Consider the following 27207-nt stretch of genomic DNA (forward strand, 5'->3'; position numbering starts at 1 on the left):
TGAATGGGGGAGGGGCAGAGAGAGAGGGAGACACAGAATCTGAAACAGGCTCCAGGCTCTGAGCTGTCAGCACAGAGCCCGACGCGGGGCTCGAACTCGCATACCGCGAGATCGTGACCTGAGCCGAAGTCGGACGCTTAACCGACTGAGCCACCCAGGCGCCCCGATACCAGTTTTAAAAAGAGGTTACAGCTCCAGGGCATCGGGCGTGGATGCCAGGCATCTGATGTGACTCAGGGTCGTCCCCTGTGGATCCTTTCTCTGTAGGGTTAATTAACCTCTGGTTCCCCATGGCTCCTCCCGTCTCTCCCCCAACTTCCAAAAAGAAAAAGTCAGCTCATACTTATTTATTATAGTGTTTTTACTTATTCATTGACCTGTAATTTTTCTTTTCTTCAAAAAGAATTGACTACATTGGAATTGACTCTACACGGACACCGGGGGCATCTGGTATGTTCCGGGCCTTCCAGCGTGGTTCCGGGGTGGTTCTAGGATGTTCGGTGTGGCTGAGAGGCGTCTGGCGTGGTTCCGGGATGTGTGGTGTGTGGCGTGGATGGGGGCATCCGGTGTGGAACCGGGGCATCCTGGCGTTCGGCGCGGTTTCGGGGTGTTTGGCATGGGCTCGGGCTACCGCAGGTCCCTGATGACAGGCTGCGCTCCGCGGTGTTGGAGGCCCGTCCTTGAAGCCGAGCCAGACGTTTCTGCTGCCCACAGGAGTGTCAGTGCAACTGCTCCGCCGCGTCCGTCCCAAGGTCCGCGTCCTCTGCGCTTGCGGCCGCTGCTTTGCTGACACCACGAGACGGAAGCAATCCCTCTCGGGCTGCTCCTCGGGCCGCTCTCTTCAGGAGGCGCTCTAGTCACTGCTGGTGGCTTCGCCAGGCGCCAAGCCCGTGGCTGGGCCCCTTGCTCCCCAACGCTCCCCAGCGGATCCTCGACCCCCGGGGGGAAAAACACGTGTCCAGCTGGGGGTCGTCCCCAGCCCTGGCCAAGGCCTCTCACCACCACGTCTCCTCCACTTGGATCTCCAGGGCGATGAGCTGCTTGGGCTGGTAGGTGAGGGGCTGGCGGGTGGGCAGCTTAGGAAAGTGTTACACCTCCTCCGCGTTCAGCTCCAGCCCGGTAGATATACTGCCGGTGGGCGCGCTTGCGCTCCTGGCGGTGGGATGGGCCGCAGGCCAGCATGGTGCCCACGAGGCTAGTTGGTTGGCTGGCTGGCAGGTGCTCCTCATAGGCTTTATACAGGCGAGTGATCACGGGGTGAAGCTTGGACTCCAGGATGTCCAGGAGCAGGCAGAGGGTTTTCGGAATATGGGTTTGGGACTGGATCCCTTTTGCTGATACAAGGAGGATGGAAGTGAAGGTGGCTGGAGATGCAGAGAAGTGCCAGGTTGGGGCATAGGAAGTGAAGGCAGCTCTAGCGGTGTTTGGAGCCTCTGAACCCTGGACAAAACTGGTAAGGGCCGTGGCTATCATCCCCTGGCTGAGTACTCTGGAGTTCAGGGTGAAAATCCAATGCTGGTGGATGAGCCAAGAGACTGTGCTAAAGGTCAGCCACAAAGACCGGGTGCACAGGACAGGACTGGGTATGGAGGAAGCTCAGCTTAGCAGACGTGGAAGGTTCTAGCCTCGTGAACCTCTGCATTAGACCTTGGGCTTTGGTAGCTGGGAGCCTGAGGCTGATACACTGGCTAGATCAAAAACTGAACAGAGGCTGAGTCTGCAAGCTGAAGATCATTCCTACCCCTGCTGGTTGCCTTGAGGATCCAGGGTCTCAAGTGACGGAGGACTAGGGCTGTAGTAAGCTTGCTGCACTCTTGGGGCCTTGGGAAGGGAGCTGGTACTGGTACTGCCACCACGTTATTACTAAATCGAACTTTCACTTGTGAGTGCCAGACCCTGTAATAGGTGCTTTACTTTTTAATTCCATGGTACTGTTATGACCTGCACTCTTCAGAAGAAGAAACAGAGGCACAGGGAAGTTAAGTAAGTTGCTCAAGTTTCTGCATCTGGTAAGCAACTGAACCGTGATTAAACCCAGGCTATTATGTTGGGTTCCTGGTCCTGAGCTCTTAAAATGCCATATTAACCATGGTCATTTTAAGGGTGGGGTGAAGAAACTGAGGCAAGGAAGGGAGTAAGAAGTCTGCCTAGTTCACAGCTAGTGAGGGGGAGAAGGATTTGAAGGCAAGACAGTGGGACCCTGGAGCCCAAGCACTATTGTTTTTACTTAAGCTCTTAGAAAGAAGGAGATGAAGAAATGACAGGAATAAAATAGGTCATGCTAATCTTTTGAGTGCTGGATCTGGATCATGTTGCTTTTGTAAAGCCTTAGAGAAAAAACAAGTAAGCAAACATCCTTCTAGGGCATTTATCCCTTCATTGAGGTTTGGCATCTTTCTACAAGTGGAGCCCACTTAGGCCTTGTCAAGGGATGTCAGTGAATGGGGAATTAGGGGTTTGCTTAGAAAAATTCATCTTTTCATCAAAATACATTTAGGAAATAGCTTTGAACTCTTTAACTCCAAAGCTATCTCCATTTTGCAGTGTCTTTTACCCCTTAGCTAGTAATGAAAACACAGGAGAATTTTCTTCTTTCTATTTCGTGAAACTACCAAGCTAAATACTGTAGATTATTTATAGTGAACCATAAATGATAGGATGGACAAAAGCAGGGAAGCAGGGCTAAGTTATTATGTTTTCATTGCTTGTGTTTCAGTAAAGAACTCCATATAACCTTTTAGAGTGAGCAAGATGTTAGAGATAGGGAGCACAGAAGGAGTTTTGCAGTGGCCAGATAGATGGTCAAAGAAGTAAAAAGATAAGAAGCTTGACCTTAGTGGGAACCAAGCAAGGACCCCGCCCCCGCCCCCCCCCCCCCCATTCAGCCTCCTTCCCTTGGCATGGACCACAGACCTCCATTCTCTTGTTCTCTCCCAGGGTTGGAGCGTGGAGGGGGCTGACCACACATCAGGCTGGGAAAGGAAGTGACTTGGGATCCTCTAAAGAAAGGAAAGCACCTTGCCTCAGTGTGACTGAATTATGTGTAGACTTGGGAAGAGCACATATCAATTAGTGTAATTGTATGTCTAAGTAGCATGCAGCAAAATTGTGGCGTAATTTGTGGTTAGTCCACGAACACTTCCATATGGATTAGCCTATAAAGGATACTTCAAATTTGGGATAAAAGATCTCGGCTAATAAATAGCTCACACTTATATTCCCAGGCTCTGTTCTGACTTAATCTTTACTAGAACCCTACAAGATAGGTATCATCTCTTCCCATTCATAGGCAAGGAAACTGAGGCACACAAAGTTAAGTGACTTTCTAAAGGGCCAAGTGGAGAAGAAATTGAAGAAGCTTACTTCCTGTTCTGTGGTCTTAATTTCAGCATTGTTCTGCCCTTTAAAAAAATCACAGAAGAGGGTCTGACCTTGGTGGGTCAGTTGGTTAAGTGTCCGACTTCGGCTTGGGTCGTGATCTCACAGTTCATGAGTTTGAGCCTCACATTGGACTTTGTGCTGACAGCTTCAGAGCCTGAAGCCTGCTTCGGATTCTGTGTCTCCTTCTCTCTCTGCCCCTCCCCAACTTGTGCTCTGTCTCTCTCTATGAAAAATAAGCAAATGTAAAAAAAATTAAAAAATAAATAAAAAATAAATAAATCACAGAACAGTCGGGGTGCCTGGGTGGCTCAGTCGGTTCCGCACCGGACTTCGGCTCAGGTCATGATGTCACAGTTCATGAGTTTGAGCCCCACGTCGGGCTCTGTGCTGACAGCTCAGAGCCTGGAGCCTGCTTCAGATTCTGTGTCCCCCTCTCTGCCCCTCCCCCACATGTAATCTCTCTCTCTCTCTCTCTCTGAAAAATAAATTAAATATTAAAATATTTTTTAAAAAAGTCACAGAAGAGTCGAGTTTGAAAAGGCCTGTTTTAGGAGCTTCACTTTATAGATGAGAGACCTGCCATCCAGGGAGGTTGTACTCAGAGTTGAAAGAGCACTTCAGATTAATTTAGAGTTGGGACATTCTGAGACCAGTTGTTTTTCAGTCAGAAGAGGAAGTTACTGTAACTATCAGTTCCAAGTGTTTTAGTTAATTGTCTAGCTTAGGGACACATTTTCTCTTAGGAAATGACCAACCTTATTCTGTGGTGAGCTCTTTCTGCTTTCTCCTTCCTATACTCTGGCTTTTCATCCCCTCCCCCATCCTTTTCTCTCTCCATCTTTCCCATGCTCTTTCTTTCTGCGTCTTGCCTCACCCCTCCTACTCCTGTCTCTCCAATACTTTTATGTCCTATAATTCTCTTGGTCTGCATTTAGCTTCCCTTTTCTTTTCTCGCCTTCTCCTCTAATACTATCATTTTCTTTCTTTCTTTTTTTAAATACTATCATTTTCAATTTTTAAGCTTTTTTTTTTATATACTTTGACTCCAATGAGTTTGGCTGTTGGGGAATCTAAGAAACTGTAATTGACATAGTTCTTCTTTTTTTTTTTGACATGGTTCTTTTGATGGAACATCCTTAGTTCTTTAAACTTTGAAAGATGACCCTGTTGCTGTATATTTTCTAAATTTGTATAGTCTTGCTCATCCTAGAAGTCTAGACACCCATGTGAGTCCACATGAGGCATTGGGGGAATTTCTATGGAAGTTTTTCTGTGGTAATGTTATAGAGATTAATTAAAATGCAGTGTGTTTCCTGACGATGGTTCTTACTTTAAAAAAATGAGAGAGACATTAAGCTTAACCACAAATACTGATCTAATTTTACTGTGATGTTTTAATATTCATAGTAAATTATAGTTTGCATATTGTACTCTGTCTTGTATACAACTTTTAAATTTCTTAAAAGTAAGTTTTCTTTTGAAAATTTTTTTTTAATGTTTATTTATTTTTGAGAGAGAGACAGAGCGTGAGCCTGGGAGAGGCAGAGAGAGAGGGAGACACAGCATCCAAAGAAAACAGGCTTCAGGCTCTGAGCTGTCAGCACAGAGCCTGATGTGGGGCTCAAAATCACGAGCTGTGAGATCATGACCTGAGCCAAAATTGGATGCCCAACTGACTGAGCCACCCAGGTGCTCTTAAATTTCTTGAAAGTAAGTTTTCCCAAAGGCAGGCCCTCCTCAATAGGAAATTTGTTTCCCTGGTAAAAAGTTACAAGTGAGGTTTCTTCAATAATTAATTCTCAGCAGTGTTCTCATTGTAGGAAGTGTTTACTGAGTAACGCTGTTACTGAATCCAGATATTCACTGCCATTGACCTGTCTCCTGGGTTGCATTATTATCATGTTCCACACATTCTTTCAAGCTTTCTTACACAGAATAATCGTACTCTCCAAGAAGTACCAAGCAGGAAAGCCACAGCAGATGCTGGGAAGGTAACAGAAGAGCTCTACCTAAGCCAGGCATCCCATTCAGCTGGAAACAAAGGCATTCCCTACCATACAGGGTCAGGTTTCTACAAGAAATGGATACTTTTCAAGAATTTCCTGGTGGACCCGACTTGGACCATCATCAGAGAAATTTGTTTGTTCATGTGGGTGTCTTGAGCAGAGCTCTTCTGATGACCTTCTTATAATACATATTTGTCCTAATTCCAGAGAATGTCATCTTCCCTCCTTGTGCTCACCACCACATCTAGGTCTATCCACAGTCGTGTTGATTCTATCTCCAAAGTAGAGATCAAGCCCTTGTCTTTGCTCCATGCCCACTGTAGTTCAGGTCCCCCATCTCTTACGTGGTCTCATTCCTGTTTTTCTTGCTGCTATATGATTCATTCTACACAGAACAGTTAGAGTCACTGTTGAAGAACATAAGTTGGGTCTGGTCTGGAGCACATAGGCCCATCCAGCTCTTAGGCTAAAACCCACACTGTTGGAGAGGCTGGGCGTGACCTCTCTTTGCAGGCTCTGGTCCTCCCAGTCTACTTGTGGTCCTCAAGACATAGCTACCCTTGCCTGCTTTTGATGTTTTTGGATGCCTCAAGCTCTTTCCCACCCGTGCAAGTGCTGTTGTCTTTGGCCAGAACATTCTTTACCTGCATGTGGCTCCTTCTGTTCCTTCAGTTCTTTGCTAACTTTTCACAGCCTCTGAGAGTCAGCCAACCTCTCCAATCAGTGTCTGCCCACTTTATTATCTTCCATTCCAAAGTTTCCGCATTTTTCTCTTTCCCAGTGTTTTCTTTTTTTTTTTTTTTAAGTTTATTTATTTATTTTGAGAGACAGAGAGAGAAAGAGAGAGAATCCCAAGCAGGCTCTGCACTGTCAGCACAGAGCCTGACATGAAGCTCAGTCTCACGAACTGTGAGATCATGACCTGAGCTGAAATCAAGAGTCAGATGCTCAGCCAGCTGAGCCACCCAGGCGGCCCTCTCCCCAGCGCTTTCTATAATTTGTGCTTTTTTTGTGGTTGCCTTAGACCCACATTATCTTCCTCCCGCAGAATGGAAGTTTGCCCAAGAGCAGGGGATTCCTTGTCTTGTTCACTCTTATTGCCTGTTCTATCCTTAATATCTAGTGAGTATTAAGTAAAGGTTATTGAATGGAGTTGTTTTTAGCCTCCTGTGTTGTCCAACTGGTTTTTATCTTCTCCTAGAAATGTAATGTGCCACTCCTGTCTGGGTATTTGCATATTAAAGAGGATTTTTGGAGAGGGCTGGCACCAACACAGAGAGTGAATCACCCATTGGAGAATGTCAGGGTTTAGAGGAGGGACGTTTTCTAGGGGTGGAGGGGCTGCCTGGCTGCTTTCAAGCCGGTCCAGATTGGCCCCGCCCACTCCTGTAGGCCAGCGAAGTCTTCTTGCGGCTGGTGAACACCCTTCTCCCCTGACCCAGACCACAGCAGGCATAGTGGCATGGTTTCAGGATTCTGCGTTCACATTCATTTGGCTTTCGCATTTGGGAGAGTGCTTTGTGATAATTTAAATGTACTGAGGGGGTAAACCTCAAGAACACATAAACAAAACCGGGAATGTTTATGCATGTACTGAGCTTCTGCCACACGTGTCTCTCATTTGGGTCTCTGCATAAACTGCCGAGATAGATGGATAATGGATGGATGCCACGCTTAATTTGATGATAAATTCTTTGCAGGCAGGGAAAATCTTACATTGCTCTGTATTTTCTAATCCTGACAATGTCGTACATAATCTGATTTCTTTAAGACCCAGCTCTCGCAACTCTAAAATGGGGATAATAGTACCAGTTTTGGAGAGAGGGAGGCAAACCGTAAGAGATTCTTAAATACAGAGAACAAACCGAGGGTTGCTGGAGGGGAGGTGGGGAGGGGCAGGGATGGGCAAAGTGGATGATGGGCATTAAGGAGGGCACTTGTTGCGATGAGTGCTGGGTGTTACATGTAACTGATGAATCGATGAATCGCTGGGTTCTACTCCTGAAACCAATCCTACACTGTATGTTAACTAACTTTGATTTAAATAAATAAGTAAGTAAGTAAGTAAGTAAGTAAGTAAGTAGTATTGGTTTTGCGAAGTTAGCATAAGGACTGAGGGTAATGCTTGACAAGGCCTTACCTGGCAATGGTGGTTCTCTGTGAATGCACCTAATTTGGGGGGCAGGCTGTGTGGTCGTCTTTCCTTATTCAGTGAATCCTTATTGTAGACGCCACTGGGGATATGGTAGACTAGACGTGACCCTGCCTGTGTGGAGTTTATGGTGCTGAGTCCTTGTGAATGGGGGCTCTGGAGACAGGCTTGGGCTCCAGTCCTGGCTCAGCCAGTTACAAACTGCAGCCTTGGACAAATAACTTCTCTTTGTCTCCTCATTTGAGAGAAACACAGCAGACTTCATAGGTCGTCCTGAGAATTAAAGGGACAGCATTTGAGAAGCGCTTAGCGCCACTCACGGGTTATGGAATGTGCTGAAGAGACGGTGACTGGTACTTGTGTTCCATTGCTAGTTCTGCGGCAGGTGTTGTCACAGGACAGATGATTTCTCTGCGTTTTTCTTGGTTGCCCCCTTCCTCCCAGGGGCCACTTGGGACTTCACTGCTCCCATGGATGTTAGGGGAGTTGGAATCGCCAGGCTTCCTGTGAATCAGTAAGACTTTAGCCTTTTACTTGTGACCTAACTATGTATGTTCAAGCAAGCATTTCAAGCAAGCTGCTGTTCTTGGCCAACAGTAGCATGAGTGTATGCACGGTCGGAACAGAGTGTCCTAATCCTCCAGGGAACTGGTGACATTTGTCCTAAATTCCTATCTGCCCAGGGAACTTGGGTGAAATCTTTGTGTGTGAAGGGGTAGTTAACAGGGGTTGATCTGACTTTGGCAGATGGGCTTCTCCCTTCTGACTCCTCCCGTGAAGTTTTATGGAGAAGGGCAGGGCCCCGGCCTCCTGGAATGTAAGCCAAAAGTTTATAGACGGCCAAGGGTTCCTGAGTGAGAAGTAAGTCATTCCCTGACACATACCTGGCAGTTAGCTCGCTGTGAAGTATGCAGCTTTGCAGGAAAGCCTTTCTGTGTTTCTTAAGAATGCTAAGAACTTGTTTTAAAAATAACCTTTATTATTTTTCTAAATATAAAAGTAACACATCTTATTGTAGAATATTTGAAACATTCACAAAAATTACAAATAGAAAAATGAAATTCATCCCTTGTCCCACCACCTATATTAAGCTGAAGTCCAAAGAAGCCAATTTATGTAGCAGCTTACAGACTAAGAAAAGCAAGTGCTGCTTTGTGGCCTGAGGCATACTTGGAACTTACTGGAACAAAGATTTTGTGAACAGAAATTTTCTTTTCTCTTCTCCTCATCATGCCCCCATCTAGCTATTCATGCTCATCATCTCATGCTAACTTGTGTGTGCTTTTGTAAAATTATGAGGGTAGTGACTCACATCTTTTACTTTTATTCATAGCTGTTGTGCTCTTGAGAGATCTAGGTTTAGAGAGAAGCCAGTGTGTTCCTAGAATCTGTCCTAGTAAGAGGGTTCCATTTATAATAGCCAAACTGGGAGTTGGCCCAGGTATCTATTGACTGATGAGTAGATAAAGAAGAGGTGGAATATATACACAGTGGAATATTACTCAGCCATCAAAAAGAACAAAGTCTTGTCATTTGCAACGACATGGAGGGAGCTAGAAAGCATTATGCTAAGCAGAACATCTGATACCATATGATTTAACTCATATGTGGAATTTGGGAAACAAAACGAATGAACAAAGGAAAAAAAAGACACACACACACACACACACACACACACACACACACACCAAGAAACAGATTCTTAACTCTAGAGGACAAACTTATGGTTACCAGAGGGGAGGCGGGCAGGAGGATTGGGGAAATAGGAGATGGGGATTAAAGAGTACATTTATCATGATGAAAAAAAATGAAAATAAAATGAAAAAAATTATTAGTAAAAAAAATAAGAGGACTCTATTGATTAAATTTTTAAAAAAGGAAGATGAAGAGGTTCACCAAAAGATGGAGAAAAAAGAAAATGGCCCTTTTTTTATCTTAAAAAAATTGAGATACAATTTACATATAACATTACATTACTTTCAGGTATAAAGCATAATGATTTGATATTTGTATATATTGCAAAACGATCACCACAAGAAATCTAGTTAACATCCATCACCACACATAGATACCAATTTTTCTTTTTTTTTTTTCTCGAACTCTTAAGATCTATTCTATCAGCGACTTCCAAATACACAATACAGTATTATTATTAGTTTTTTAATTTTTTTAGTGTTGTATTTATTTTGGAGAGAGAGAGACAGAAAGCGAGCAGGGGAGGGGCAGAGAGAGACACACAGAATCCGAAGCAGGCTCCAGACTCTGAGCTGTCAGCACAGAGCCCAACACAGGGCTCAAACCTATGAACCATGAGATCATGACCTGAGCCGAAATTTGGACGCTTAACCGACTGAGCCACCCAGGTGCCCCTACAATACAGTATTATTAACTATAGATTCCTAGTTGTACCTAGGACTTCCGTATTTCCTGGTATAACTGGAAGTTTGTACTTCTTTTAACTTTTTGATGTCAGGCCAGTTTTTCCGTTTGGTGTCTGTCTTCTGTGGTTGTCTCTGGTGCGTGTGTGAGAGACAGAAGGAGGAGCCTTATATTTATGTTGATAAAAATGGAGGCAAAGTGAGGGCTTCTATTTAAAGGAGGGGGAATCCAGCTCTTTTGTACATCTTCATTTCAAATGTGTCATTGTCCCCAAATCAAACTATACCAAAGGAATACACGAGCACCCCTCCAGTGCTCAGTGGAAATTTTCTTTCTGAGCCAGTGTCATGACCAGTGATAGAAACTGTACATGTTATGTGTGTTGTAGGACTTTTAGTGTCTAACGCGTTTGCCTGCACAGCAGTTGAATGGAACTTCATTTAAGCAAGACAAGGTTATATTTTGTGTTTGAAAAGATTCCAACTACACTGATTATTTTTGGCTTTCCTATTGTTTTCTTTTTCTTTTCTTTTTTCTTCTCTTTTCTTTTTTTCTTTCAAGTTTTTATTTAAATTCTAATTAGTTAGCATATATGGTAAACTTGGTTTCAGGTGTACAATTTAGTGATTCATCACTTATAGCACCCAGTGCTTATCCCAAGTGCCCTCCTTAATGCCCATCACCCATTTAACCCATCCCCCCCACCTCCCCTCCAGCAACCCTCAGTTTGTTCTCTAGAGTTAAGGTCTCTTATGGTTTGCTTTTCTCTCTCCTTTTTTTCCCCTTCCCCATGCTCATCTGTTTTATTTTTTAAATTCCACGTATGACTGAAATCATATGGCATTTTGTCTTTCTCTGACTGACTTATTTTGCTTAGTATAATACACTCTAGCTCCATCCATGCGATTGCAAATGGCAAGATTTCATTCTTTTTGATGGCTGAGTAATATTCCATTGTGTGTATGTATGTATGTATGTATGTATGTATATGTGTGTATTTATATATATATCATATCTTCTTTATTCACCATCCAAGTGTTTATGGACTGATGAATGAATAATATAATTTTAAATAGGCGTACAGTGCCCATGCCAAAAGGTTTATTTTTCTTGCATCGCAAAATGTATGTTAGTGGGTCACTCTCTTTGCAAAGCGCATGGTTAGGTAGGATCCTGTCATATTGTGCAAATGAGGAAACTGAGGGATGGTAAGTTTCTAGATTTTGTTGAAGCTCCACAGTGAGTCGGGGCACACAACTCACAAATGAATAGAGGTCTCATTTACTATTTAATTACTTCAACCCATAGAATCCAAGATTTTACCTTTAGAAAGCAGACTCCAGACACTGTTCCTCCCTCTTTTGTTTGAACCTTTCCAGATAATTTCAGCAAAAGTCACAAATGGCAGTCTTTGTGATCACCTGAACTATGAATCTGAAACCTTGGAAAGTGGTACGTTCTTCAGAAGGGAAAGAACTATGCTTGCTACCAGCTACCCTTCAGGGATCCTGTGAACCCCTGTCTCTTAATGGGGAGTACCTCTTGTTTTATCATTCTTGGAAGGACTCACCCTGGGTGTCAGGGGATACCTGAGAGGCCCTGCATTGGCCTTAGCTGTGGGGCAAGGCTTTCATTACTGTCTCTGTCACCTGGACTTTTAATCTTGGGGAGATAATCATTTGTCACGGCAATATATTTCATTTCCTAGGAAGGCAGATGGGATAGTAATTGTGAAAAGTAGCCAGAATAAAAAGGAGATAATGAAAGGGCAAGCTTAATTTGCATCTGTTGTTCTGTTATTAATTAAGCAGCATAGTAAATGGGATGGAGGCAAGCTCTTGGCTTCAGAGTGCTGTCTCCCATGTGGTTTGAAGAGTGAGAACTTATCTAGGCTGACGACCAACCAGAAGGCAGAACCAGGGCCCTTATATTGGGACCAATGATGTGCCTCTTCCAATTAGTCATTTAAAATGCAGTGTCAAAGCAAAATATTTGCTTTTAGCTGCTGTACTACTGTTTGGGCTAATTAGGGGGGAATCGTTCATAGGAAAGCTCCACTTAAGGTCATTGTTTACTTTTGTTGGGCAGATAAGTTACCATTATTTAGGAGACAGGGTGGTGGAGTGGTTTTAGTGATGGATTCCGGGGCCAGAATGCATGAATTGGAATCCCAGTTCTGTCCCCTTCTCCTTGTATGATCTTGAACAAGATATTCAATTACTCTATGCCTCAATATATAGGGATATAAATAACAGCGACTTTACAGGACTCAGTGAGTTCATATGTTGTGTGCTAACAGAGTGACTGTAATGTAGTAAATGTTATCTGTTCTTTTCCTATGACTACAATTAGTTTCCTCTCTGCTACTGGGTGTGTCCTATCTGAGTTGTGTGTGTGTGTGTGTGTGTGTGTGTGTGTGTGTGTGTGTGTGTGTGTGTGGATATACTTCATAAGGTAACAGTCTGTAGCATAGACACAATGTAAATCATTTTGAAAATGGACTTAAATCAGGAATCAGAGGCATCGAGTCAGCAAGTGCCAACAGTATGATTATAATTGTGTAGTTGGGTTTGACCTTATGCTAAATTGTGAAATAGATCACATTTTTCTCCAGTTGTCCTAGCCCCTTTTCTACCCACTCCTTTGTGTAACTCCCTCCCTCTGCCCTCCAAGCACTGTGACTCTCACGAGCCTTGGTTGGGCCATTTCACTCTGGTCTGTCTTGCTCATAGAACCTTGGTCTTCACTCCAAACTTGTTACACCCTTTCTTCTCTTCTAATCCATCAAAGTCCCATTCCCACGGGGTGGCCAGAAACGGCTGCCTTGTCTTCATTTTGATTTTGATTTATATTCAATGACCCCAGCCTTCTTCCATTCTGGGATGTCTTACCTACCTTCCTTCATGTCAGAATTCGAGATACTAACATTGTACTGAGTCAGATTTGCAAGCTAGTGGAGAAGGTAATGGGGAGGGCTTTCTGAATGCCATTGAGGAGCCTTGAAGCTATTGGCTGTCCCTGTGGGCGTATGGACTTTCCATCCCTGGTGCCAAATGGATTCCTTAGTAAAGGGAGACTGAATTCTTTGAGAATTGAGGAAAGCTGGTTGACATTAGAGAGGGACTGGAAAGGGCCCATACTAAGAGAGGCTTTGTACTTACTGACCATAGTTGCTTAGTTCAGTGAACTGTTCACAGCTGTATAGGGGAATTGTTTCCAGGGAATGAGTTCAAGAAAACAGAGAGGCCCCAGGAGGAATTAATTATTAAGGCTCATGGGAGTTAAAGAAGGCAGGGCATTCTATAGGCCAAAGGTCAGATCCTCCTTCCATGCAGTTCCTGGGAAATGACTTCTGAACTTCCAAACTGAATGAGAAGTTGAGGGGAATGAATATAGCAGAAAGTTAGTTGTGGGCTACTTTGGAGAGGTGGGGAAGAAAGGCCCTGGCTGAATGAGAAGAGAAGAGGAATGGAAAACTTTCCCTCCAACCTTTAAGAAGAGCAGTGAGTTTAAAGTATACAACAAAAGATAGATCTGATGAAGGTCTTGCTAACAAGGTAGGTCAAGGTGCCTGATGTCTGGGACCAAGTCTTTTGCAAGCCTAAGAGTCTTCCCTCGTGTTACATTCAGGGGGTGCCAGCTTAGGGAGGCAGAACTCAGGAGTGTGGTGCTTTTAGTGGCTTCTTCTCCCATCATTGGCCTAACAAACTGGACTATTTGTTTATTTCTTTGGGCCTTATCAATTTTGTGATGAAAAAGATTTTAAGAGGGGATGGCCATGTGTTGGAATGGAACATATCCAGAGCAGGGTGGTTAATCCCAGCTGCTAATGTAATCAGGGCTTACATGGTATTTGTCAGCATGACCCTTTCTCTACCACCCTCCCAACTGGAAAGGAGATAAATCAGAGGTTAGTATTTAAAATACATGGGCTGAAGAGGACATTCAGAACAGTATCTACTGAGGCAGATCCTTCCCTTGACTTCTTCCCACGACCAACATCTTGAGTGACTACCTAATGCCCTCCTACAGAGAATGGTGGGATCACTTTGGCTTCCCAGCCCAGTCCACATCCACATTTCTCATCTTACCTCTATGCAGTGTTGATTGTTGAGCAGATGGTGTTAAGAAAACTGGCTCCAGTTTTCTGACTACAGTCTCCTACAAATCTGGGCCCTACGTGGATTAAGGACTGAAATGTGAAAGGTAAAAATATGAAGTCAAGTGAAGATAATACTGGGTAACATTTTAGTGGGTTAATGGTGAGAAGAACTTTTTAATAAAGATTCCAGTAAAGCACAAATTGTAAAGCAAAACATTGATGAATGAAGTTATAAAATTAAGGATTCCTGTGTTAACAGGAAGATACCGCATTGGGTGATACCAGAAGAGTCTGGTATCCAAAAGATAGGAGGACTTTCTAGAAGTCAATATGTAGAACAAATCAAATCTAGAAGATGGGAAATAGTAGAAAAATTGGCAGAGTACATGAGCTAGCAGTTCACAAAGGGGGAAATCCAAAGGGGTAATAAATACATGAAGCAACATTCAGAATCATTGATTCAGAGAAATGCAAGTCAAAATAACTAGACAACACCTTATGCTTTATATGCAGGAGACTGAAAAAGATTAGGAAGTTGGTAATGTCACATCTTGGAAGAGCTAGAAAACATGGTCCCATTCACTGTTGGGGGAGTAGCCTAGTTGGGACTATTTCAAGAGAATGATCTGGTAGCACATGGATAAATTAAGTATGCATATATTCTGTGACCTATCCATCCAATTCATGGGTGTACACTCTGGAGGGATTCTTAGGGTCATGAGGAAACTTCCAGGAGAGATGCTTATCACAGTGCTGGTTTTAGAGGCAGGGAAGTGAAGACCAACTTAGAAAAATGCATTAATAAAAATTAGTGGGTACACACTATGGAATACCTTGCAGCAATTAGAAGGGAATCTTAGATATACATACAGCAAATGGATAGATCCTAACAGGGTAGATCTAAGTAAAACAAAAACCAAAAAAAACCCAAAACACATAAACCCAAAATAGCGTGGTGTGCATGGCACAATACTATTGAAGTAAATTAGAATATAGACACACAAGAATGTATATTTTTCTGAGACACATACAAATTCAAGGATATGTGTTAGTCCCCAGCAGCAGTTTGACTGTGGGTGAAGGGGAATGAGAAAAGAATGAGGATAGAAGGAAATTTGCCGAGGCGTTAGTTTTCTGTTGCTAAAACAAATTGCCACAAACTTCGCGACTTTCAACAACACCTATTCCTGAGCTCACAGTTCTGCAGGTGAGAAATCTGGTGCAGCCTGGGTGTGCCTGGGTTCCCTGCCAAGGGTAGTACATGGCTGAAATCAAGGTGCTAGGTGCCTGAGTTTTTGTCTGGCTGCTCTGGGGAAAAGTCTGCCTCTAAGCTGAGTTTCCTGTGGTTGCAGGACTGAAGTCCCTGTTCTCTTGCAGGTTGTAAGCCAGGGACACTGCCAGATTTTAGAAGCTACCTGCATTCCTTCCTATGTGCTCCCTCCATCTTCAAGCCAGCATGCTCATGCTTCTAATCTCTTGATTTCCTTTCCAGTGACGAGACAGAGGACACTCTGCTTTTAAAGGGCTCACGTGATTAGATCATGGCCACTCTGATAACCTTAATTATCATAAATAACCTCAATTACGCTGTTTCACAGCAGCACCTAGATTAGCATTCCATTGAATAACTGGGAGAATCTGTGATTATAACAGGGACTGGGACCATGTTGGAAGTGTGCCTACCACACTGACCTGGGGATCAGATATTCCTTTTAGAGTCTTTCACCTCCAGAAAAGGCTTTCGTGTTTCTTTCTTCATAGTTTCTTCATCTAGTATTCCTAGCCTGCAAAGACCTCATCTGCATCTTAAATCTTGACTTGCTCTGGGAGTAAATATATCATAGAATGCACCAGGAAGAACCCAATCTTGCCTTGAATATAATGAGCTGTGTGCATTCTTGCTATGCAGGAAGCCACCTTAGGCTTATCTAGCTGAAGTCAGTGTTCCAAACCCCACAAAAACACATGTTCTTATGAGTGATTTGATTTTGTCAGGCTGTCTCATCTGTTCCCAACAGCTTGCCAAGTATGGCAGGTCCATTCCCCCAAGGTGGGGTTGATGTTGTTCATTAATGGCTTTGAAGAGTAGATTTTCATTTACATTTTCCAGGTCCTTCTAGCTTGGGGCTCTTTTCCTAGTATTCTGGTGCCCAGCCTTGGTCTGCATTATCTTTGGCTAGGGCTTGCCTGCCTTGGCATTAGGAATTCAGCCTCTTGAGGTGCTTGGATGGCTCAACTGGTTGAGCATCCAACTCTTGATATCAGCTCAGGTCCTGATCTTGTGGTCATGGGATTGGAGCCCTGATTTGGGCTCTCTGCTGAGTGTGGAGTCTGCTTGAGATTCTCTCTCTCTCTCTCTCTCTCTCTCTCTCTCTCCCTCTCTCTGCCCCCCCCCCCCAACTCTTTCTCTCAAAAAAAAAAAAAAAAAAACAAGGAAAAAAAAAAAAGAAATTCATTCTCCTGACAGTGCAGAAGAAAGATTCTGCCTGAGATGTCAAGGTTTCCTCCTGAGTCCACTCTCAAGAGTTATCAAGCAAGCATAACATCTGCCTATCCGTTTTTTTGCAAAGTAGTCCCTTTGGAAAATGCACAGAGTAAAAATATGAGGTGAGGAAAAGACTTTATGCAGCCAGAGTGACTTGGGAAACCATCTGTTTATCTTCATTTATTCTAGGAGGGATATCAGGGGTTTAGGTGCCCAACAGCTATTGCTATTAATTACTTTTGTGCCTTTCTAGAATAGTAGATGAGAATAATAATGCATGTGAGAATCAGAGAAAAAGTCCTCTAGCATTCAGACTTTGGACTTCCTGCTTCCAGTCGCTTTCCGCAGGTTTTAAAGAATGCCTTCATAGTTATGTGTGTGTCATGTAGTGTTTTTCCAGGCCCGCCACCATGTCTTCAATCAAGCAGCTCTTTTTTTAAACTATTTTATATGTTTATATATTGGGGTGACTTTTCCTTGAAACCAAGTGTTCTCAGTACCCGGTGCCAGAATCTAGTGTTGGTTTTTAACCGTTCTCTGCTGTTTCACAGCTCCTAACAATTCACAAGCTAATTTTTGTAAGCCACAACGCAAAAGCCTAAGCGTAAAACAGTAGCTAAACGTTGACATGCCGGCAGTTGCGGGCAGAATGACGTATGCGGATTGTATGGCCTCCTAATGGGTTGAGAAAGGGGCCAGGTCTTTATGAGGGGAATGATGTGTACACAGTTCCATAGACCTTAATTTTGTGGATGACTAAGAGGTATTTAACAGCAATTAATTATGTGAGTTGTTCAGGGTTATTACATTTTATTATTCATAAACTAAAATTGGTGCATTACTGGAGCTTATTATGGACTCTAATTTGGTATTTTGCTAATAAGCCCAGTTGCCCTGTAATGTCTGGCAGAGAGCCCGCTGCTGTCTAAACACAGGGGTGGCTGCGGTTCTGCGGGGTTTGGGCAGAAGCTTCTTACCAGTTCACCACCAGAGTGGTACTTGGCTGTTTGTTTTTATTCACTACTGTTCTTGCTTTTTAGTCACACATTACACTTATTATTATTAATTTAATTTGTCATTTGTGATACAGTTAACCAGGTAATAATGTGTAGTGGTACACATTGTCGCCAGAAATACTTTTTTAAGTTTGTCTTTAAATTCCAGCTGGTTAACGTGCAGCGTAACATTAGTTTTAGGTGTGCATCGTGGTGATTTCAGCACTTCCATACATCACCAGGTGCTCATCGCAAAAAGTGCATGCCTTCAGCCCCATCACCTGTGTAATCCACCTCCCCCCCCATTACTGCCCATCTGGTCACCATCAGTTCTTTGTAGTTGACATATGTTTTCAAACAGACCGTAAATTATATATGTATTTATATGTGCATGGCTGTGGATGTATATATCGAGAAGCAAAGGTCTGTTGCTCAAACCTTTGTGTGTCATCTTCTCCAGAATTGCTAGGACTGTAGCACTGTCTTGCCATTAAAATTAAAGAAAAAATAGATGATTTAGGTGAGCTGTGAATCTTCTGTACCCACTGAGTAGATGGCCATTAAAAAAAAAGTTTCAGATCCATGGCTCATGAAAAAAAATTCTTTTTTTTTCTTTCTGAGTACACTATCGTGGGATCTCATCAAGAGGCATAAATTGAATATAAACTTTTAGAAGAGAAGAAGGAGAAAAACCAATTTATCTCTTGACTTCCCATAGAAATGTCTCTAACTCTTATCACCAACAAATAATCTAGGAATATACAGGTGAAAATACCATGTATTTTCATCTTCCTTCTTTTTAAGAGGCAGCTTTTTTTAATTACCCCCCCCGCCCCCCCCGCCCCAATCTGCAGTTAGAGGAGTGAGTCGAATGATTTGTCCAACTTGTTCAGCTGTGGCAAGGGAAGAATATGTTCCAGTGTGGTGTTTTCTAAACCCAGTTTGCAGCAGGGACCTGGCTCAGCCACGTACTCTAGGCCTGATTATAGTTTGGACTCACTCTTCAAGTTACGTCATCCAGGACCTGCATGACAGAATGTTGCCTGCGATTTCTCCATGGAAGAGGCAAGGGAAGACTCACAGGGAAGGATTGCTTTCATTTTGGTCTAGCTTTCTTTCCCACTTCCAAAGAGTCTTCATGTAATCACTTACTGCTTCTACCTCAGTCATAATTTGCTTAGCAGAACCTGTACATTTTAGAATTATCCACTGGGAATCATCTGATCCTTCTTTGCAAAAACAAAACAGTTGTGATCACATAAAAATTTTAAAGCACTATATATTGATCAAACAGGTTGATACGACTATGGAGTTAAGAGACTTGAATGCTTTAAAAAAACAACTACTCCTTTTGGTTTTGTGTGGCATTTGAAACACAGATCCGGGGTGTGTAAATGTTTCTCATGGCCGGAGCCTCTCCCACATTCTTTGCCGTGTTTGTCAGCTGAAAGTTTGGCCACTGGTTAAAACTCCTGTCCGGTGAAATGGTTTGTCCAGTTCAGTTTCCCTCCATGAGGAAGTGCATCCATAACTATCACTAGACTCCCGGCCACCAGCTGGTTCTTTTTAAGGTACTCTCTGTCATTACATAAGGCCAAGAGGGCTTCTCTGGAATTGTATGTAATAGGTGACTTGACTTTTCCCACAGCTAAGATTTTCAACAGATTTCGTGAGGTCATCTCTGGAATTGTAATAGGTGACTTGACTTTTCCCACAGCTAAGGAGATTTTCAACAGATTTCGTGGGGGGTCGTCTCTGGGGACTTCCTTAAGCATAAGCTCTCTGATGACTTGAAAGGCAGCCTTGGTTGTGCAAAGTGGACCCTTGGTTAAGCATAGAGGAAACTACCCTAGTTTTTCTGGGAACTCTATTAGGATATGCTTGTTAGCTATTTTAGCACAGAATCCCCAAATATTAGAGGCCAACCATAATAAATTTTGTTTCTAATTCACATTATAGCCAGGTCTGGGCCAGCATCTCTTCTGGATGGCTCTCCTCTAAGAAATGGCTCCCGTTCCAGTGGTGACTCAGGAATTTAAGCTCCTTCATTGTGTGGCTCTGTAGTGTTGGAGTCCCTCACTCACCCCAGCTATTGAAAGCTGTCAAGATGTTAACTGATGTTCTCCTAGGAGATTTTAGGGGCTAGGTCAGGAAGTGTCGTCCTAGCTGTGACTGCATAACTTTATTGAGCAAGGGATGCCAGGAAGTGAGGTTGTCTTGTGTGTCCAGAAAGAGGAAATGGGATTGGTGAACAGGTAGGCAGGTACAGCTACAAATACCATCATGGAGCCTTTCTTCCTCATTTGTACTCCTGAACTGATGGCCGGTCCCTAGACAACCATTCTTCAGAGTGTTAAAAGGTAAACTGAGGCATATTAAAATTATGGAAGAGTTTGAGCAAAATTTATTGAAATCAAGCAGTGCCAAAACAGAAGTGGTTAACAGCACCAGGCTGACAGGAATCAGGGTAAGGTGCAGAAGCAAAGAAAGGAAAATATTTGATTGGTTACAGCTTAAAGCCCAGTTGGCTGTTTGGTTGTCCTTAGGTTTTGATTTCGTAACCTCGAAGTGCTTACAGGCTATTTTGGTTTGCTCATGGAGGCCGCCGTGGCATTCAAGCCACTTGAGTCTACGCCACCTTGTTCAGTTTAACAAATGCTTGCTAACTAGCTCTTCTTCTTAGGCAACAAGCAGGGCCCTTTCCCGCTCTGCCTCTGCTCTGGATGAACACTGAGTAACTTAGAGTGGGGGAATCGACTTTTTCAGGCATGTTTATATTATTATTATTATTCATTTTTTATTTTTCTATTGACTAAATTGCCCCATTGAAACTTGCCAAGATGTCAACTTGGGGGCAGCCTTCTCTGCTAAGATGAACTGATAAATGATCTTGTGTAGTAGAAGGGAGACTTCCTCCAAGGAAGCCCTGTAGCACTTCCATGAGGCTGCTACAAGTGACCAGTTCAGCTTTGCTCCCTTCCTCAGACCCGTGGCTTCATAGGGTAGAGCACAGAGGTTAAGAGCATGGTCTTGGCTTTGAGTCCTGGGTGAGACACTTGGAGCAGTGAGATCTTAAGGTTTAAATGAAATGAACCATATGAAGCCCTAACCCAGAATCTGGAATGGAGTTCTGAATATATCTTCATTCTTGTTATTGTTACCTGTTATTATTGAGAATGAAGGACCGTCTTCAGCTGGTGAGTTGGCTCATGACCATGATATGCTTTGGAATCTTTAATAATTTCAAACCTTGGAGGTTGCTTTTCTTCATTCTTCTTCCTGCCCCCATTCACCCTCACTTTTTGATTCCAAAATTAGACCTTTGTCTCATCAGATGGTTCCTTCTCATTATTTTCAACAGGGTAGATCCAAAACTGACTGCAAAAAGACATATTTTATTTGTTTTGCATAATACTGTAAATAAACCAAAGCTGGCAAGTAAAATGTCAGGGGTTTCTAACTAAAAATGTGAAGATCCCATTCCTCAAAAAACAAGAAGATCTTACAACATTAGGCCTGCATGCCAGTGGGGCCAGAGACATTGGGGGTGTCGTCTTCCTCTCACCTGAATAGGTGAGTCCTATCAAGTTCACTGCAGCCCCCACCACTTCCTGTGTTTCATCTGACACTAAGGCTGGGTTGGGGCAGTCATTATTCATCATTGTATTTGTACCTTTGTTTTATAATTGTTGAGTGACACTCTTTTTCTCATGAATAACTATATTTAAAAAAAAGAGGAAAACAAAAGATAGACCGTGGTGTTAAATATATCAGGAAAATTGGAGAAAGCATAATTCTTTGTGAAAGTGAAGACTTTTCATGTGTCTGAGAATAAAGCATGTGCCAATTTTGGAAGAATAAAAGCTAGCATGCTTCACTCCCTTATATTACCAGTTTGGCCCCTGAAGGCAATTGTGCTTGCTACTTGGGGAGGAAGGCTCACAATTGAATATAATGATGTGCTAGAATAGATAGTACAACAAATGTCATGGGCAGTCTGAAGGAGGGCTTTGTATTTTTCTTGATTGAATTTAATTGCGGTGCAGTGACATTTAAAAATTAGTGATGTCTATAAATTCTCTTTTCATTGGGAACTTACAAACTTTTGGAGAAGACCATAGAGATGAAAGAGGTCTTACAGAGAATATAATCCAATTCCCTCATATTCAGATGAGGGAAACTGAGGCCCAAAGAAAAAGTAATTCTGATCACACAACCAAAGCTGAGACTTAAATCTGCCTCCCAGAGCAGTGCTTCAGTGTTCTGGCTGTTCGGGGAGACAGTTGGATGCCCCAGGAAGAGGTTTGCCTGCTTGGAGAGCAGGGTTAGAGACCATATGGAGCCTCACGTGGCTTCTTATTTTCCAGGCATTAAAATGAAAGTAATCAAGGTTTAAGGCATGCCATGAAAGGCTGTAATAATTATTGTAATTATTACAATAATTATTACTGTAATTAATAATTATTACTGTAAATAATAATTATTACTGTAATAAATTGTGGAAGTGGGATATTCCATGATAATAAGGGTAGATTCCAAGAATACAGAGGGGATCAGAGATGGAGGAAAATATAATAGTTATTTGTTGTAAGCAATATTATAGAGAGAGACTTGTAAAAACAAAATGTAACATGACTTGAGGACTCCTAAATCTTGGTCAGATATACTTGGAATAGCAAGTCTTACTATTTCAGTCTGGATAGAGCAAACAGTTTTAGCAAATCGAAAATTCAGCAATTATAAATGAAGAACCCGAATATAGTAATTGATGACTTGGTTGGCAGAGATCTATTATTTTATTGAATCTTCAGGAAAGGGGTTGAAGGAGTGAAGGTGGGTTATCAGGATCTGCGGAACAAGTTCAGAGCTAGAAAAAGAAAAATTCCAAAATTTGATGGATTTGATAAAAATATGGCTTACAGTAGTTGAGCTGCAGGAATGGGTCTTTCTTTCTTTCAAAAAATTTTTAATTTTATTTTGAGAGAGAGATCACACAAGCAAGGCATGGGCACAGAGAAGAAAACAGAACCCCAAGCAGGCTCTGCACTATTAGCACAGAGCCCAGTTTGGGGCTCGAACTCATGAGCGGTGAGATCATGACCTGAGTTGAGATCAAGAGTCAGATTCTTTTTTTTTTTTTTTAATTTAATGTTTGTTTATTTTTGAGAGAGAGAGACTGAACATGAGCAGGGGAGGGGCAGAGAGAGGGAGACACAGATCCGAAGCAGGCTCCAGGCTCTGACATGTCAGCATAGAGCCCGATGTGGGACTCGAAGTCACAAACCACAAGATCATGACCCAAGCCGAAGTCAGACGCTTAAGCTTAACCAACTGAGCCACCCAGGCGCCCCTCAAGAGTCAGATTCTTAACCCAGTGTGCCACCTAATGCCCCTCTTACTTCATTTAAAAATTTCAGTAAAATGTATTTATTGCGCATCAGCTTTCAATTACTTGAAAGTTAATGGGTACTGACTGTAGTAAGGGAGAGGGCACACTCCCATACTCCTGGTTGGGATGGATTGTGGCACAAGTGTGTTCAGAGGGCAGTGTGTTGATACAGATCAAAACAAAAATTTGCATGATTTATGACCTAAAGATTCCATTTCTAGAATTTCATTTCCAGTATACCCTCTAAAATTCAGCTAGCAGGATATTTACAGAAGCATTGGCCATCATAACAAAAAACGTAAGTTGGAAACAAACCAAATGCCCAATAAGGAAATGCTCAAACGGAGTACCTTTGTAAAATGGAAAGGTATGTAGCCATTTTCAATATTTTGGACGAATATTACTTGATGGTAAAGAAATGTGAAAAGAACATGAATCACAATTTTAAATTATAAAGATTAATAGATACTAGTAAAGCTATAAGATTGTCATCACTGGTTGTTACTGGTGTTAATAATCACCTGATAATATTTTCCTAATGTCTATGTTCCAAACTGTATTTGTACTTTAGCAATACAAATTTATCATTTAGTAATTAAAAACCCAACCCCATAATCAAACAGAAATTTCCTCTCTTAGCTGAAACTGGCCTCAGTTCTACTGGCTACAGAATCATATCCTCAGCCCATTAACTGTTTTGTATTTATCTTAACATCTTGTGCAGATGCCACACATGATCTACTAAACAACACATTTTTAAAGCTTTGTATAGAGTCTTTCTCTAGGAGATCCTGGACATGCCACACATAAAGCTTTCTTAGAAGCAAACAATCCATGGGGTTCCTTCAATATTCTGATCTGGTAACAGCTGGATTGTTGTTAGCAGTCTGCTGTGTGTTTCATTTAATTTTTTTTTAACGTTTGTTTATTTTTGAGACAGAGAGAGACAGAGCATAAACGGGGGAGGGTCAGAGAGAGGGAGACACAGAATCTGAAACAGGCTCCAGGCTCTGAACTGTCAGCACAGAGCCCGACGCAGTGCTCGAACCCGTGCTCGAACCCACGGACCGTGAGATCATGACCTGAGCCGAAGTTGGCCCTCCAACCGACTGAGCCACCCAGGCGCCCCTGCTGTGTGTTTCATTTAAATCTGCTCTTGGTTTCAAAGAGCAAAGTGCCCTCTGCAAGGAGCAAAGCCCAGATATTTTTTTTTATACTCTAAATATCACAAATAACTGGTGATTTCATTTTTTTTTTATTTCAATGTTTTAAAAAAGAAAACAATGTTAGAGTTTAACAGAACACTTGAGATTATATATCCTAGTCTCAAAATTTACAGATAATACAACTGAGAACTGGAAAAATTAAGTGATTTCCCCAGGGTCATAGTGAGTGCCAGAGATGCCTAAGTAAACGTCAGCCCATATGCCCAACAGCATCTTGAGCGGCCTGCATATGTGGTCTACCAACAGAAAGGATTTGTGAAATTACACTAGATAATTTCAAATACAAAATGGCAGCCAGAGAATGGTAACACCTCCTTTTTCCCTTTCCAGGGGGTAAACTTTTAGCTTTATAGGAGTCCTGAGGGCTTCTCTGTCTGGCCTCTCTTTCTTTTCTCTTTTCTGCCCTTCTGCCTTTCCCATCCAAGTCAAGAATAGGAAGGACATTACCGATGACTCTTTTGTGGGATGGCCCCTGGCTGCTTAGTGGGGGAAGGCTTTGCGCCTCTGATTTTTCTGAGAGGAGCATCTATGGACAAACAGTCTGGCTAATGAAGCTTTATTCTCACATGGGAAAGCCTCCTGCTTTATTATAGTAAATGGCTGTCTAAAATATATATAATACTATGGAATGGTTTCTCATGATACAATATTAAATTAGAAAAAAACAAGGAGGAGAAAAAGTCATGCTGAAAAAGAGAGTGAGACAATCAGGGATATCTGAACACTGAATATTTGATAAAATTAAAGAATTATGATTCATTTTTTTAAGCATGATAATACTGTTTTTTTTAAAGATGTATACAAAATATTTACTGATGAAATTAACTGATGTCTGGGATTTGTTAGAGAATAATCCAAGGCATGGAGTGGGGAAGTAGGTGGGCTATGTGGATTAAATAAGATTTAATTGGTAAAGATTTAGTTGATTACTAACGGTTTGTAATCATTGAAAGTGAGTGAGGAGTATGTGGATGTTTGTTGAATTATTCTGTTTTTGCAATGTTTGCTATTTTGGATCATATAAGTTTAAAGGACTCCTACTCGGGGGTTCAATGGGGAAAGCGAGAACTCCAGTTTGAGTACTCAGGGCTTAGAGAGGGGGACTGATAGGGTGAGCAAAATCTCACCGTGTAGGATCATCAGTCTTTCTGGATTCACTAAATGATAGATTGCAGGATGAATGACTGAACAGCCAAGCCTGATTATTCTGATTCTGGTGCAGGGCAGTTTCCAATGAAGTCCAAGTTAGTGCCTCCTGTAAGACACAGCCTGGTTAGCACCTGTAGTTTCAGATTGGGGTTATTTATTTATTTATTCAACATTGTAGTTTGTAGTGCCTCCTGAGTCCAACATGTTTTGAATTTGCTGTATGACTAGCCTTTTTTTCTTTTTCTTTTTTAAGTTTGTACTTTCTGACCATCTTCACCCTTTTTGCCTACTCCCTACACCTCCACCTCTGGCAACTACCAATCTGTCCTTTGTATCTATGACTTGTTTTTTTTTTTAATATTACATATGTAAGTGAGATTATACAGTATTTGTCTTCTCCTGTTAACTTACTTTACTTAACATAATTCCCTCAAAGTCCATCCATGTTGTCACAAATGACAGGATTTCCTTCTTTATTTATGGCTAATATTCTATTACACACACACACACACACACACACACACACACACACACACACAACTTCTTTCTTGATTCATCTGTCAATGGCTACTTAGGTTGTTTCCATATCGTGACTTATAAATAATGCTTTCGTGAACTTGGGGGTGCAAGTGTCCTTTTGAAAGTAGTTTTTGTCTCCTTCAGATAAATACCCAGATGTGGAGTTGCTGGATCATATGCTAGTTCTATTTTTAATTTTTGAGCAACCTCTGTACTATTTTCTTTTGTGGCAGTATGAATTTATGTTCCTATCACCTTTTTGAAATGGCAGAATTGTATCCTTCCTTTGTCGTCCAAGCAGATGCTTTCTGAAGAAGTCTAGTATTTTTTAAGAGCTCAGTTTGAGTTGGCTAACAAAGCACACACTGTGATCAGCTCATAGACTTTGTGACTGTTTGTTTCTCATTCTGGACTCCAGAACCACAAGAAAGGAGCACTGAAAACCACACAGACACTTACTGAGAAGAAAAATGGTTTATATTGCTCAGACACTTTACCTCCCATCTGAAAGACTTGGGAATTAGAGTGTTATGTGTGCAAAGTTTTCAGTACTGACAGAGGCCAAAAGAGTTAAAGGTATCTGAGGCAAGGATGTACCAGTAGGCACTAAGGTAAAGCTGATCCAGAATAATCCTGTTGACTCATTCCTCATCTGCTATCCATTTCCTCAGCTTTACCCAGGAAACCCTGTATTTCCCTCAGGCTAGCATTTCAGTTGGTTTTGTATTCTTACTGGAATCCTTCCACTAGCCTATGATCTACTTGCTTATTGTAACTTCAGCACTTAGCACAACACTAAGCAAATAAGTGTTTCATAGTCATTTCTGATAGGATACAAGAGATAATATGTCCCTGGAGGCATGTGGAATATTGCAATCCTGAAGATGAGGAAAACAGAATTAGCAGACAGGAGTAGGCCCTAGAGGCAGTTCACAGTCTGCTTTTCACTTACGGATACTGAAACCCAGGGAGGTCCATTGACTTGTTCAAAGGTACATGTAATAGAACCAGACTAGAACTCAGTCCCCGGCGGTCATGGTTTTTCTAGCGTATCACATTACTTATTACTTACAGGATGGCAAATTGGTGATTAGTTTGCATACTGAGATAAGGAGGATCTATGAGAGGGTACTGGATATTTGTCTATTTATGTCCTGTTGGTGTATAAAGTGATGGGTACTGGCACAAAGCAGCTATAAGAGGAAAGAGAGGAAAGACGGGTCTTCAGTAATATCATAAGAACTTTAGATGAATCATTTCTGGATACTCAGAGGAGATTAGATTTAGGACTTGTCATAGAAACATTTATGGATCTGGGTAAAACTTATCTTTCCTACCTTTCAGGACCATGCCTTCTCCTCTTCTCCATTTGGTAGGACCCCAGGATGTCTGCCTCCCTCATTGTGCAAGACTTTCATCTTTAA

General features: G+C 42.2%; 1 protein-coding gene across 1 annotated transcript in view; it reads left to right on the forward strand.

The window, feature by feature from the left end:
* Positions 1-493: 493 nt before the first annotated feature.
* Positions 494-27207, forward strand: part of ADAMTS12 (ADAM metallopeptidase with thrombospondin type 1 motif 12) — a 307211-nt gene continuing 280497 nt past the window's right edge. The window contains exons 1-2 of the mRNA XM_042903184.1: positions 494-718; positions 858-1049. Coding sequence (XP_042759118.1) covers positions 494-718; positions 858-1049 — 417 coding nt within the window. The remainder of the gene's footprint in view (positions 719-857; positions 1050-27207) is intronic.

The sequence above is a fragment of the Panthera leo genome, chromosome A1 (assembly GCF_018350215.1).
Source record: "Panthera leo isolate Ple1 chromosome A1, P.leo_Ple1_pat1.1, whole genome shotgun sequence".
Taxonomy (NCBI): Eukaryota; Metazoa; Chordata; class Mammalia; order Carnivora; family Felidae; genus Panthera; species Panthera leo.